The sequence below is a fragment of the Marmota monax genome, unplaced genomic scaffold (genome assembly GCF_021218885.2).
Source record: "Marmota monax isolate L192 unplaced genomic scaffold, Marmota_monax_Labrador192_F-V1.1 WCK01_AAM20220418_F8-fsc00043, whole genome shotgun sequence".
NCBI classification, from domain to species: Eukaryota; Metazoa; Chordata; class Mammalia; order Rodentia; family Sciuridae; genus Marmota; species Marmota monax.
Window position 1 is genome coordinate 14,136,291 of NW_026691982.1, and position 13,577 is coordinate 14,149,867.

Here is a 13,577-nt window from a genome sequence, read left to right on the forward strand (position 1 = left end):
ATCCATTGTTTGAATCATTGAATTTAGATGAGAAAAGGAAAGGATAGGAAAGGAATAAAAAATTTCATCTCTGTTTTTTTGAATGTTAGACAAATATACTCCCCCAGAATGGATGGATATATAGTGACTTAATAGAGTGTGTAGAAATAAATAGACCAGATAAATAATTTTGCTGTCACTTTTTTGAAACGTTGGTAGTCCATGTTACCTGTATTCCATCATGCGTCAGTTTTCTTTTTTCTTTTTGGTGTGTGTGTGTGTGTAATTGATGGGGTTATGGAAAGAATAGAAATTATAGTCATAAGGAGTTTTTTAATATTCCTAATTAAGAATCAAATGTGATTTTCTTTTTCTTTTTTTAAGACTTTTATTTATTTTATTTTTTTAAAGAGAGAGAGAGAATTTTTTAATATTTATTTTTCATTTCTCGGTGGACACAACATCTTTGTTTTTTTTTGTATGTGGTGCTGAGGATCGAACCCAGGCCGCACGCATGCCAGGAGAGCACGCTACCGCTTGAGCCACATCCCCAGTCCTCAAATGTGATTTTCAAATTAAGGACTGAGAGGAGCCTTTCCATGAGACGAGATTCATTATACCTTAATCTTTATAGAGATACTGCTGGAATAAGCTAAAAAAAATTTGCTACTTAAGCAACCAAAGCTGGAAACTCTCATTCCTGGAAACCTGTGCATGAGGCTCATTTAATAATTGGGTATGTGGCGTTCACTCTTAAATGCACCATCTCATGGATTTTTCTTTTCTTGCAAGCACTTATCCTGATTTTTATAATGGGTCCTGTTCTAGCTTTAGCTCTCGTGAGGCACTGCATTCTTTGTAATGAAAACTGAACTGTTTCCACCTTTCATTAGCTATTGCATCTTTCTGAGGCACGGTCTCTTAGGGCTTCCTTATTTATAATGTAGCTTCTCTCCATATGCAAGTTTTTATAATAAGGGAGCCCTTTAAATCTACCTTAGAACTATTGAGTGGTTCCATTAAAAATTTACTTCTTGTTGCCTCCACATTTGCTAAGTCCTCAGGTGCCTGTGGAGTTCACCTGGATCCATTCCCAAACCTCCTTACCCTACCCCCACCTCTGAAGTCTCACCTCTGCCATGAAGACCATTCCAAGCTGCCAAATGTATCTCCTTTCAGAAATTGGAGCTACAGTGAGATATACCAAAAACAGGGACATTGAGATTACATTTTGAGAGAGCAATACATTTGGGCTCAAAGCACAAAAATCGTGCATTCCAGAAGGTATGACTGTCCAGAAGACCTTTGTTTCAGTCTGCTATTTTGCTGTTACTTAAAGACCTGACATGAACAATTTTGGAGGAGGGAAAGTTCATTCATGGGTTCACAGTTTCAGAAATCTTGTCCTTAGATAGCCAGTTACATTCCTCAGGGCTTGAAGTGAGGCTGAACATCATGGCAGAAGAATGTGGTGGAGGAAAGCAGCTCACATGATGATCAGCAAGAGACTAAGCTCAGCTCATCAAGTGTAAACCCCAAAGGTACACCCCAAGGGACCCCCACCTCTTTCAGCCATACCTTACCTGCCTTTAGCTGCTGCTCAGTTAATCCCTATCAGGGGATTAATTCACTGATTGGATAAAGGCTCTCATAACCCAATCATTTCTCCTCTGAACCTTCTTGCCTTGTCTCACACATGAGCTTATGGAGGATACCGCATAACAACCTTGACAACTGATCTATTGTGTCCTGCATAAAGGTACCAAATGCATATAGGAAGGACTACAGCAGAGGGTTGGAGGACAACCAGGGAAGCCCTTCATAAATAGATAAGTGGGAAAGTCCAGCTGACTTTAGACTCATATATTATGTGTTTGTGTTTCTATAAAATGTGAGATTTTTAAAGGTATCACAATTTTTGTAACATTTAGGGTAACTTCTATGAGAAAGAATATACAATATTTTTAGAGTCCAAGAAAATTCCTTTTATGTGTATTTTCTTTAACAGGAAAGACATTTTTTCCAAATGAAATATGGTATATTAGCATCATTTTGTTTAATAGTTGCTATGTGTTTTAGGTTTGGTATAAATAAATTAGTTTCTGTATCATTACATATATTTATATTTTAAAAATCATGAAGTCCTACATGTTTTGTTTTGGTTAGTGTTTCCTCCTACTGTCTTCTTATGTGATCCATTCAGATTGAAAGAATATTTTATTTTTTTTATTTATTTTTTTTAAAGAGAGAGAGAGAATTTTAATATTTATTTTTTAGTTCTCGGCGGACACAACATCTTTGTTTATATGTGGTGCTGAGGATCAAACCCGGGCTGCATGCATGCCAGGCGAGCGCACTACCACTTGAGCCACATCCCCAGCCCAAAAAAGAATATTTTAAATGAAATACATATTTACTAATTTTGGGTTTAAAAACAAAGAAGAACCTATACTTGAAAAAAGGTGATTTAGTGTTTCTGCTAGTTAATTACTGAATCACTATGACAGTTGAGTATGAATGTTCTGCTATAATTTCAGTTCTAAAACATTTGAACTAGAAAGAACTAGTGATATTGTCTAGGCCAGAGCTGGCTACTTCGGTGTGGTCTTTATACCAGCAGTGTTGGCACTGTGCCAAAGCTGGTTAGAAATGTACATCTACATGCCCCAATCCTGGCATTCTGAATCAGAGTCTGTATTTTTTACAAGTTCTCTAGGTGATTCTGATGCTCATCTAACATTTGAGAATCGTGGATCTAAGCAGGTGGTCTTCAGACTTCCTCTTAGTCTTTAGGACTGTCAAGAATAGAGACATTTGGAAGCCCAGTTAATGAAAGCATTTAGTGAATCTAGTTAATTAGTGAGTATTTGGGGTCTGGCTGACCTTCTTTGGGATGTTTCTGGGTAGAGTTTCTTGACATTTCTCTGGCTCAGGTGACCTCAGTATACAAATACATAAAATCTAGGTCCAGTCTCTCTTTGGCAAACTGGGCAGCTGGGCTTTGAGAAAGAAAGGAATTTGCTTAAGCTTGCTCAAACTATATTATAAGATCAGAATTGGGAAACTCACTCTGAGACCAAGGTTTTTATAGGTCAGATTAAATTAATGAATGACCATTAATTCTACAAAAACAGTTGCCCATGGTTTAATTTAAGTGCTACATTTGAAATAATTTTAGAAAGCTAGTTTTAAAATTTCAAGAATATAAATCCCGTAAAATGAGATACTCTAGGATATTGATTTAAAAAAAAAATCTCAAAAGGGAAACTTCTTATTTTAGAATCTATTGTGTTAGCCAAAAAAAGTGGTAGACATCTCTCCAGTTGATTAAACTCTTTGAGTATATGTTTTTATTCATAATGTACAAAAGTAGGTTATAAAATACCCTAAGCACCTTGCTCAGCTCAGAAGTGGTCTGGAGTTCTTATTTTATGGGATGAATGTATCATACCCTGGGAAAGCTTATTAAGTGTGGCTTGTGATTCCAGGTCACAAATTAAGATTAAAAAAAGAGCTGGCTTGTGCTTCGTGGCAACTTGGCATACTAAAATACTGCATATGGCTGAAGTGTAATAGTGCCTGTTCAGTTCTGTAGAAATTACCTGTTTGACATCTGTTTTGAACCCCTAGTGTGTGCTAGAATTATGTTTTCTCAAGGCATTTCAGCTGAGGGCATAATAAATCCTTGATGAGAATTTCATGGTCCTAAAATGCTGGGATATGACTCGCGTTATATACCCTTTGCTGTTTGGAAAAAAGGCAGCTGTTGGATATTCATATTGTAAGGATGGAAAGCATGACTTGACTGACTGATTTGAGGTCCAAATCCCAGAGAGCAAGCCCAAGTGAGTTTACTTGTCTTGCAGCTCATCTCCAGTTGGTTAGCTTATCTCTAAATTCTCTGTGTTAATCAGCTTTCTGTTACTGTAACAAATTGTCTAAGATAATCAACTTATAAGGAAATAGGGTTTATTTTGGCTCATAAGTTTGGAGATCCAAGTCCTTGGTCATTTAGATCCATTGTTTTGAGTTTATGGCAAGGCAACATATCATGATAGCAAGAATGTGGCTGACCAAAGCTGTTCACCTCAGGACCAGGAAATGAAAAAAAGAAAGAGAAGGGTCTGGGGTCCCTGTTTACTTATGAGGGCTCATACCCCAGTGTTCTAAATATCCCCACTTAAAGACTTCACCACTTCCTAATAACTCCAAGCTGGAGAGTAAACCTTTAACACATAGGCTTTTAGGCAACACTTAAGACCCAAACTGTAGCATCTCCTAATAGAAAACCTACAACTTTAACCTCAAATAATACTATTGATCTGTTTAGCCACTTCCCTATTCTTCCACCGTTTTAATCAGCTGTTTCACTGCTGTGACTTAAAGACCCAACCAGAACAACTGTAGAGGAGGAAAAGTTTATTTAATGGGCTCACAGTTTCAGAGGTCTTAGTCCATAGAAGGCCAGCTCCATTCCTCAGGGCTTGAGGCAACAAAGAGCATCATGGCAGGAGAGTGTGGCAGAGGGAAGCAGCTCACATCATTTCAGGAAGCAGAGAGAGGTCTCCGTTCATCAGTTACAAATATATACCCAAAGCCACGCCCCAATTCCCACCTTCTCCAGCCATACCCTACCACTTCAGTTACCACTCAGTTAATCAGGGGATTAAATCACTGGTTGGGTTAAGACTCCCACAACCCAATCATTTCTCTTCTGAATCTCCTTGCATTGTCTCACATGTAAGTTTTTCAGGGACATCTCACATCCAAACCACCATGATTCTTCCATCCTCGCACAGTGTGAAGTGACCAAGCTTTCTTCTGCCATGGCTCCCTTTCTCTCCACACCACCTCAGATTTACTGACAAAAAGTCCAGCCTGTTTGATGACTTGGATAACACACAGTCTTGAGGAGTGGTAGCCTCAGGCCTGCCCAGGGATGCTTCAGTTTCTGTTCCTTGTCCTCTTGCTTTATCTTCATGGATGCAGAAATACAGTTCAAGATTACATGATGGCCTCATCAGACAAGGTTTCACCCCACAGGGAAATGATCATACTTAGGGTGATGAATGTAATCATGGAGAGAAGTGATTCATGCAGAGGCTCCCAGACTCTTTGGATGTGCAACATCCTTAATGATCCCTTTGCAAGTCCCTAGGCCAAAGGAAAAAAAATCAAACCATGTCTGACTGTTAAATAGGTAAGGTCAAATAATTTAAGAAGTACTTATGACTGAATAACTTAGCAGGTGTTTCAAACACTACTGCACATGCATTGGAAGAAATAATCTTTATTTCCTCCATCCTTAAATAATCATAATCACTTTCCTGTGGTACATGATGGTGGGCCCACTGAGCACTACATAGCTTCTCCATCTTAGGGTGACAGCAGCTACCACCTCCTTCATTTCCTAGTCCACATTGATTTTCACAACATATTTGCTGTCATTACAACCATAAAAACTCAGTTTCACAAAAATATATCATGAAAAGGAATATAGTATGATCTAATGTTGAAACTGTGCGGAGATACTTCCAGCTCTATTACCTGAGAGATATTGGTATATTTCCTTCAAATATTTAAAACATCCTGTGCAACACCTCCCTGGTACCTACACATACAGTTTGGGAACCCTATGTCAGATGACATGCAATTTTCACATGTTCATTTTTTCTCCCCAGCAACTGAGGTTTTGCAGATAACCCTGTGCTAGACGGAATAGGAGATAACACTTAATTCACACTTGTTGGTTAATGTAATGGTTTCACATTAATATATCATAACTATTTTATGAGGTGGGCAGTTCTCATTTCCTTCATTCCATTAGTGAAAAGACAGGAACTCACAGGATCCCTCTCCTGCTTGCATGTTTAGCATGGGCAGAGGAAAAGTTCATGCTTATTTAACTCTGACTCCCATAACTCTGCATAACACATTTGATTTCTGATTCTGTTGAGTTAAAAAATGGAATGAGAAATCAACTTTGTGTTGCAAATGAGAATTGTGGGATGTCCTGTCTCCCTCGGCTCCAAGTGGCAGTTGCACAAACTTGGAGGCAAAATATGCAGCTTTTTCCCCTCTGTGTGGAAATTGCTTAGGTTGACTAGAAGCTCAGTGATAAGCAATAATAAAGCTTCTGGGTACTTCATTTTAGGCTGCATTAAAGTCAGTTCAGTATTGTGCTCTCAGCTCCTAGAGGGTCATACTTCTAAGGTGTTTTTAGATTCTGAAGCATGCTGTTAACTAAAAGTTGAAGAACCGAGAAAGTAGTTAGCAGAAGCTAAGCTTTGGGGGAGGAACATGATAGATGTCTGTATATTTCAGCCTTTCAGGTATATGAAAGAGGAGTTATACTTGGTCTGGTGTAGCTCACAGGACAGAATTAGCACATATGAGTTTGCTCAATAACAACAAAAAAGCAACAATAATTTTTAGTGATTGCATCGACTCCAGGAAGCAGTGAATTTCTACCATTGCAAACTCCTACAAAAATGAAAAAGGGGATATTGGACCATGTGGCATGTTTTCTAAAGCCCCTTCAACTCTAAAGTTCTGCTTTTCTATCTCTCTTATTTTTATATCTTAGTAACTGAGAGTATAGCAAAGGCTTCATGCTGCATTCAAATGCATTTCTTCCCAGACTGGTCAAATTAAATATAAGGTAACATTTTAGGTTTTCTGTTGGGAATGGATATCTTTGTGGATAGAGGCCAACTGAGCAGTTGTAGTTGTACTAGGCAAGTCTTTGAGTGCCCATTCTAGTTTACATTACAGTCCACGTGTGAGTGTAGCAGTAGACCTCTGGGAACCTGGAAGTCATTTACTTTATGTTTACCGTGTGTATGCTTGTGTGTGTGTGTGTGTGTGAGAGAGAGAGAGAGAGAGAGAGAGAGAGAGAGCGCACATATGTGCATATGCCAGTGATTCAGGTGTTTATTTGTAAGTTTCCCCGAATATTAGTTTTTCAATCCCAAATTTCAAATAAATCAGTCCTGAGATACTAGTGATTTTTTTAATACTGTTGGTTTGTGTGGTCTTATACTCTGATTAAATGCTTCATGATAATTAACATTGCTGTGCTTTAGAACCATAGATTTCTAGTAGGTCTTCTTCCCAGATGACCTGAGGAATTATGAAAACTAGGCCACCTTCTTCCATCACTGGTATGACAACCTCTTTTAGGCAGGGGCTACTTTTCTCTTCCCCTTTTGGGCTGTGCTTCTGCAAAGTACAGGTATGATCGACCTTTACTCCTGAGATTGCTGGTTCTCAATACTGCCCTAGCTGCCCATCAAGCGACTTGTCCATCTGTAGGTGGAGATGAGCCAGTCTGTTTTCTTTTTTCTTTCTCTGGCCTTCTTTCTGCCCTTTCTTTTGCCCTGCCAATTTTCTTTGCCTTCTGTAAAAGCAGATTTTACAGAATTCCTTTGCCAGCCCTAGGTTATATATGCTGTGCAGCAAAGAACACATGGGCTCTGTGCTCGTGTTCTGATTTATTGGGAAGATGTTTCTGAAGACCTCTGTGACTAGTTTAACTGACTTCATTGTTCAGTAGGGCACAGGTTCCCTGAAGAGTTTGCTCTCTTGTGGTTCCAACTGAGCAGAGCAATTGCAGATAGGCTGGGTTTTAAGTTAGCTTCGGGTGGTGTATTTCATCTGTGAAGTTGGCAAACACTTGAAAGCCACAAGCTACTGTTTTGTGCAAGCTTCTTTGAACACAAGCATAAAATGTATGTATTGGATTTGGAGATTGGCCAATAACTGCCCTTTTAATGCTGCTGAATGTAGATTACAGCTGTTTCCTCTGGAAAGACGCATGTTGTCATAATTTCTCTTTCTTCTCTCACAGAGTGTCTCCTCTGCAGAAGTCTGAAATAGTGGAAGTGGTGAAGAAGCGGGTGAATGCCATCACCCTGGCCATCGGGGATGGTGCCAATGATGTCGGGATGATCCAGACAGCCCACGTGGGTGTGGGGATCAGTGGCAATGAGGGCATGCAGGCCACCAACAACTCGGATTACGCTATTGCACAGGTTAGCCACATGGGTGACCAGTTGTCCTGTTATTCAGATTCCTCCATCACTTTGATCCTGTGCAGTTTGGAGGCCCCATTTCCTTTGTCAGAGTAGGGCTGGCCATCCAGGTGACCTGTCATTCCTTGCCATCCAGGTGACATGTCATTCCTGACAGATGAGCCCCTGATCTGTGAGTGATCGCCTCTCATGCTCCACTTTTTTTCTCCTGCGTGGGTTTCCTTGTATATGTCCCCCTGCTGGAGAATAACTGTGCTCATAACATCCATTTTCAGTGGCACCTCTCCTTTCAGAAGGTGCTGGCATGCACTACTCAGTATCTAAGCCAGGGAAAAGCAATGATTTACAGCCTCTCCCCTCTCTGCAGTCATGACAGGGTTGCTGCCCAGTACCACTTCTATGAGATTAATTGCTGAGAGCATGAGTCCGGGTTGGGCCATCGTGACCCATGCTCACCTGCATGTGACCACCTGCAGTCAGGCCAAGTTCATTCCATTCCTCTCTGAATTGAGAATTGCATGCAGAATTTCTGAGGCGTTTTGTGGTTACTGTATAGGTGGCTCAAGGATGAAAGAAATGTCTATTCCTTAATGACGTTGAAAGGTGAAGGAAAAGAGCCAACCTCCTGACCCCTAGGGGACATGTCTAGATCATCTGGCCTACTAAATCATCCAGAAAATGTCATCATCCCAGGAACACAGAGCATTTCCTCCTGTCTCCAGATCACAATATGTTGTGACTATAGGCTCGTACACTGGTTAGCAAGAGCTCTCCCTGTTTTTGTGGTTAGACTTTTGAAGTATGTGTTAACCTTAATCACATGAACCCGAGGAAGAGTGGCTTCGAGCTGAAATCAGGGGGTTGCCTATAAAACATGAACAAACTTCCTGCAGCTCCAGGACTTGTGGGCTGGTCCTCTTCAGCTTTGGGGCTCCCCTTCCCCAAAGGAGGGCTGCCTTAGATCACTGCTCAGATTCCCTCCCAGTTCCAGGTTCTGCAGATGCAGGGAGGAATTACAAAATCCACGTGGCTCTGAAAAGAGCATGAAATCAATCTTGTTCCTTTGTTGATATCAAATAAATCCTCAGGATGATTCCTGGAGTGGTTAGGAGGAGAAATTCTGGTTTTACAGGTGGGAAAATTGAGGTTCCTTTGCATCAGGTGACCTGTTTCAGGTCTGAGGGCCTATCCAAGGTCAGAGAAGTGCAGACCCCGTGTGAAGTCGGGAGTCGCCCTGCACACCTGCCCGTTTACTTTCTCAGTCAACTGCTCAGAGGCCTGGGGGACTCAAGCTTCCTGTATGCTGTCAGCAACTGTGGATGTTATATACCCCAGCATTATTAAATACTTGAGTTATAAGATCATATGGCTGGAAGAGATCATAAGAGGTTTCCTAGGAGCTCCAGGAAAATATTTTTCTGTCTTTTTCTTTAAAATGTCCAGGGAAGGGAGATTCCATGACCTGCTATATTGAAACTGCATACTAATAGGATGTGGAATCTGGAGCAATTGCTTTCATCAGATTAAAAGTGTCAAAGAAGGGTAGAGCAGGGGGCAGGGCTTTATAACTCCACTTGGGGGTTTTCTTGCCCTCTCAGGGTAATAGGCACCTCTGCCAAAGGAACTGATGGAGGCCACATGAGTCTCTGGGCCTTTGTTCCTCCTGCCCTGGTCCTGTTCATGATTAGGCAGGGATGCTGTTATTTCAGGGCCAGTTTCATGCTTAACTTTGCCTCATCTCCACCCAACATGATGTTCTTTGTACCTTAATTACTACACCAGAAATACCATGAGTGGGTGAATTCCTTTGTCCCTACTGAATGGATAAGCATCGCTGACTGACGTTCACATTGCTTTATCTGTTCACTTTAATTTGAGTGAACACTTTTTTGATTGTGTTTATAAGGAAGTACCCTGTACGGTGATGTAGAGAAGAAAAAATATATTTAGCTTAACGACTTACCCTTGGGAAAGTTGTGAAGCAGACCGAGCTCTGGTTCCATTTCTTTTCCATCTGCCTCATGCACAGGGGCAGCTCCAGACAGACAACTGTCTTCTGTCTGCCTGGCTCTGGGTAGCCTAGATTGTAGGTATAAAACTTCACCTGGAGTCCTCAGCTTCCCATTCTCCTCTGGAGAGAATCATTCCTGCCCCCTACCTTCTTAATGTCTTTTGAATGACTTCACGAAGACAGCATTTTGATTTAGGATGTAATTTTTTTTTTCTTTTTTTTCCCCCCTGAAAACAAATCATTGTAACGCTCAGGTTGAGGCCTTCGAGATGACTCAAGCAGATGTTCTCTGTGCCCATTGAAATTTAACACCGGGAGGTCCAGGTCAAATGCAAACTTCCTTTTTATTTGTTTAGCTAGTTATTTTATGATTCCCCATTCCCCTTTGGAATCCTTAATGAGCCTTTATGAGGAGTTTTATTTTTCCATATGCACCTACTTCTGCCATTTTGAAGTCGTCCTTTAGATTTTGATGAGTGGCCAGGAAGAACTCATTGAAATGTGACTTTGCCTACAATCTAGTGTCCTTCTTTAGTGCTAAAGGGAATTATTATGTAGTTTCCTCTTGAAGACATGTTTTTTAAAATATTTTAAGTAAGAGTCTTTCTTTTCTACATATAGTTAAATTTAATTTCAAAAGTTATCTGAAATTGATAGGAAGTTTATAATAATAATAGAATTTCTAATGTTTTAGGGTATTCTCAGCACAGCCCAATTGTTTCTCCTAGTTGGGTTGTAGGGTTAAAGTCTTTGCATTGCCCGGGGTCAGGAATAGGGCCTCAGACACTATGACATAGAATGAATGAATTCAGATTTTCATTTAAGGCAATTGAATTAGTCTGTTCCTGTAACAAAATACTTAATAAAGAAAAGAGGTTCATCCCTTTCATAGTTTGGAGGTCCAGGAGCATGGTGCCAACATCTTCTGGCTCTGGTGTGGCCCTCTAGCTACATCACAGCATGGCGGCTGACATAATAATGGGAACTCACGTGAGAAAGAGAGATCACCATAATGAGGCAGGAAAGCAGAGATGGAGCAAGGCCTTCTTTTCTATAGCAATTCCTCTTATAGGAATTAACTGGGGGAATCCTTTCTGAATGCAAGGCCCCTAGTGTCCTAATCACCTCCCTCTTGACTTTTCCTCATAAGGCTCCCACTACCTCTCAGAGTGCCACACTGGTGTCATGACCCTGTGAGAGACAGACCACATCCAAAGCATAATACCAACCAGGATGGGGCACAACTGAATGTAAGAACACTGTGACCTTAAACAAGTTTTCCCCTAATAGTTTGTTCTTGCCAGAGCATGATGTAATCTACAAAGAAACAAATGAAAACAAACAAAACAAACAATAACAAAAAAAAAAAAAAAAAACACCCTTATTACCCTCTCTCCAGTTCAAGGTTCACACTTTTTAGGTCATACTCCTGGACCCAGAAGGCAAAGCCAGGCTAATGGGAGACTGACAGACCCTTGCCTCAAAGAAGATGCATGGATTTCATTGGGATATTGTTGCTTCCCATCTCAACCTGCAGGAGCTTTTACATCACTCTCAGCTAGAATCACTCAACTGCTTTGACTATACAGCACTCTGATAAGGGGTGCTCTGGGCAAGTTAGAGTAAAAAGATGGACAAAATGGGTATAGAAGTAGAGGCATTGTGTCTGTATATGAATTTCTGTGTATCTGTGTGTTGGCGTTAATGTGTCTCTGACCGTGTGTCTATATGTGTGTTTGTGTACCTTTGTGTACTGGTATGTATAGCTCTGTGTGTGTATGTGTGTGTTTCTAAGTGCAATTGTTTGTAACTTGCAGCTGACAGTGGGAACAATTTGTGTGTTCAAGGGTATGTTCCTTTTTTAAGCAATACATTATTGCATAAGTTGTCCCTGTTCCTTTGCTCACTATAAAATCTATGACAGGATTATGTAGAGGAATCTGATTCATTGTACTTTTCTTCCAGTTCCAGTGGTCACCTTCTGGTAATAATTAAGACCCTTAAAAAGTCTTAGATTGGATAGAGTTCTGTTGCTGGTCATGGTGGCACACATCTGTAATCCCAGCTATTTGGGAGGCTGAAGCAGGAGGACTGCAAGTTCAAGGCCAGCCTCAACAACTTAGCAAGACCCTGTTTCAAAATAGAAAATTAAAAGGGCTGGAAATGTAGCTCAGTGGAAGAGTACCCCGGGTTCAATCTCTAATACCAAAATAAGTAAATAACTAAACAGATTCTGTGAAAATCACAGTAAGAAGTCCAGAAGTACATTTGGGGAAGGTACTAATGAGATAGATTTGAGGTTTTATTGTTCTCATGGAAAGCTCCACCTTGAGGGAATGGTCTTCTCAGGTTTTCTGCAAAATCTAGCTTCCTGTACCTATTTTATCTGTTTTCTGCTTATAAGCCCATTTTGTGACACTTATTCCTGTGTTACAGGCTCTTCTGAACTTTGATGTTTTCCTTTTTCAGTTTTCATACTTGGAGAAGCTCCTGCTTGTACATGGAGCCTGGAGCTACATCCGGGTGACCAAGTGCATATTATACTGCTTCTACAAGAATGTAGTCCTCTACATCATTGAGGTAAGAAAAGGGGATTTTTTTTTCCCTTGAAGAGGAAACTGTTGAAAGTCATTTCAAAAAAGGGTTTTGTTAATATGAAGTCAAAGGAAAGATGCTGTTGGGACTTATTAAAACTCATGTGGCAAATAGCCTCCCTGAAGATGGCCAGACCATCCAGGTCAAGGTTCTCGTGTTGAAGAAACAAAGCCAGGGGTCTTGAGCCTTCCTTCCCTGCCCAGCCATGTCTTCCTCCCCCACCCTACTCCCCCTCCTGATTCCTCTGTATCTCCTTCCCTGCCTGTGCCTCAGTGTCCGTGGCTGGAGTAGGATGTTGCTGTCACTCACACCGTCCTCTTCTGGACTGGTCTGAGCTGCAGTGGGCAGTGTTCCAGCACCAGAAGTTCTCACTTCTCTTGGTGGGCAATGAGTCATTCCTAGGTTTTTGTTTTTGTTTTCCTGCTGTATTTCTCTCCTGGATTGGTGTGGTTCCAGAGCCCCCATTCACTGCTCCTGGGATATTTGGATGCTAGTGCTTATGTGAGGAGGGTATGGGAGTAAGGGGAACAGAGGGGAGGAAACCAACAAGATAATTTCAAATATCACATGAGTTCATTGTCTGTTGTGCAGCAATTTTCTAGGGTACCTATTTGGTTACAAGTAAAATGAACGTGCTTGCTAGAGGACCAGGCCCCAGAAAAAGTGAAAAATGCACTTTCTTTTTTGCTGTTGGTGGTACTGGTCACCTCATTCTTCCTCTTTAAGAATAGCTCTGCTAAAAAGATGTGGATTTTGAAGCCATCGTGACTAATAGAAAAGAGGGCATGCACAGTTGCTCTATAAAAGGAATAGGAAAGCAGTGTTAATTGTTCATGGTTTTTAATATCTCATTATATCATGATCTGATTTTTTTTCAACTCTTAGCTAAAATAATAACCACAGGAGAGATACACTTTTTCTGATGCAGTCTCTTAAAACAATAAGTTCAGGTAATTTTA

At 40.7% G+C, this 13,577-nt stretch overlaps 1 protein-coding gene across 2 annotated transcripts in view; it reads left to right on the plus strand.

The window, feature by feature from the left end:
- Positions 1-13,577, plus strand: part of Atp8a2 (ATPase phospholipid transporting 8A2) — a 638,978-nt gene that overhangs the window by 383,353 nt on the left and 242,048 nt on the right. For both annotated transcript variants that reach the window (XM_058580786.1, XM_046448077.2), the window contains exons 26-27: positions 7,829-8,012; positions 12,493-12,603. In XM_058580786.1, coding sequence (XP_058436769.1) covers positions 7,829-8,012; positions 12,493-12,603 — 295 coding nt within the window. The remainder of the gene's footprint in view (positions 1-7,828; positions 8,013-12,492; positions 12,604-13,577) is intronic.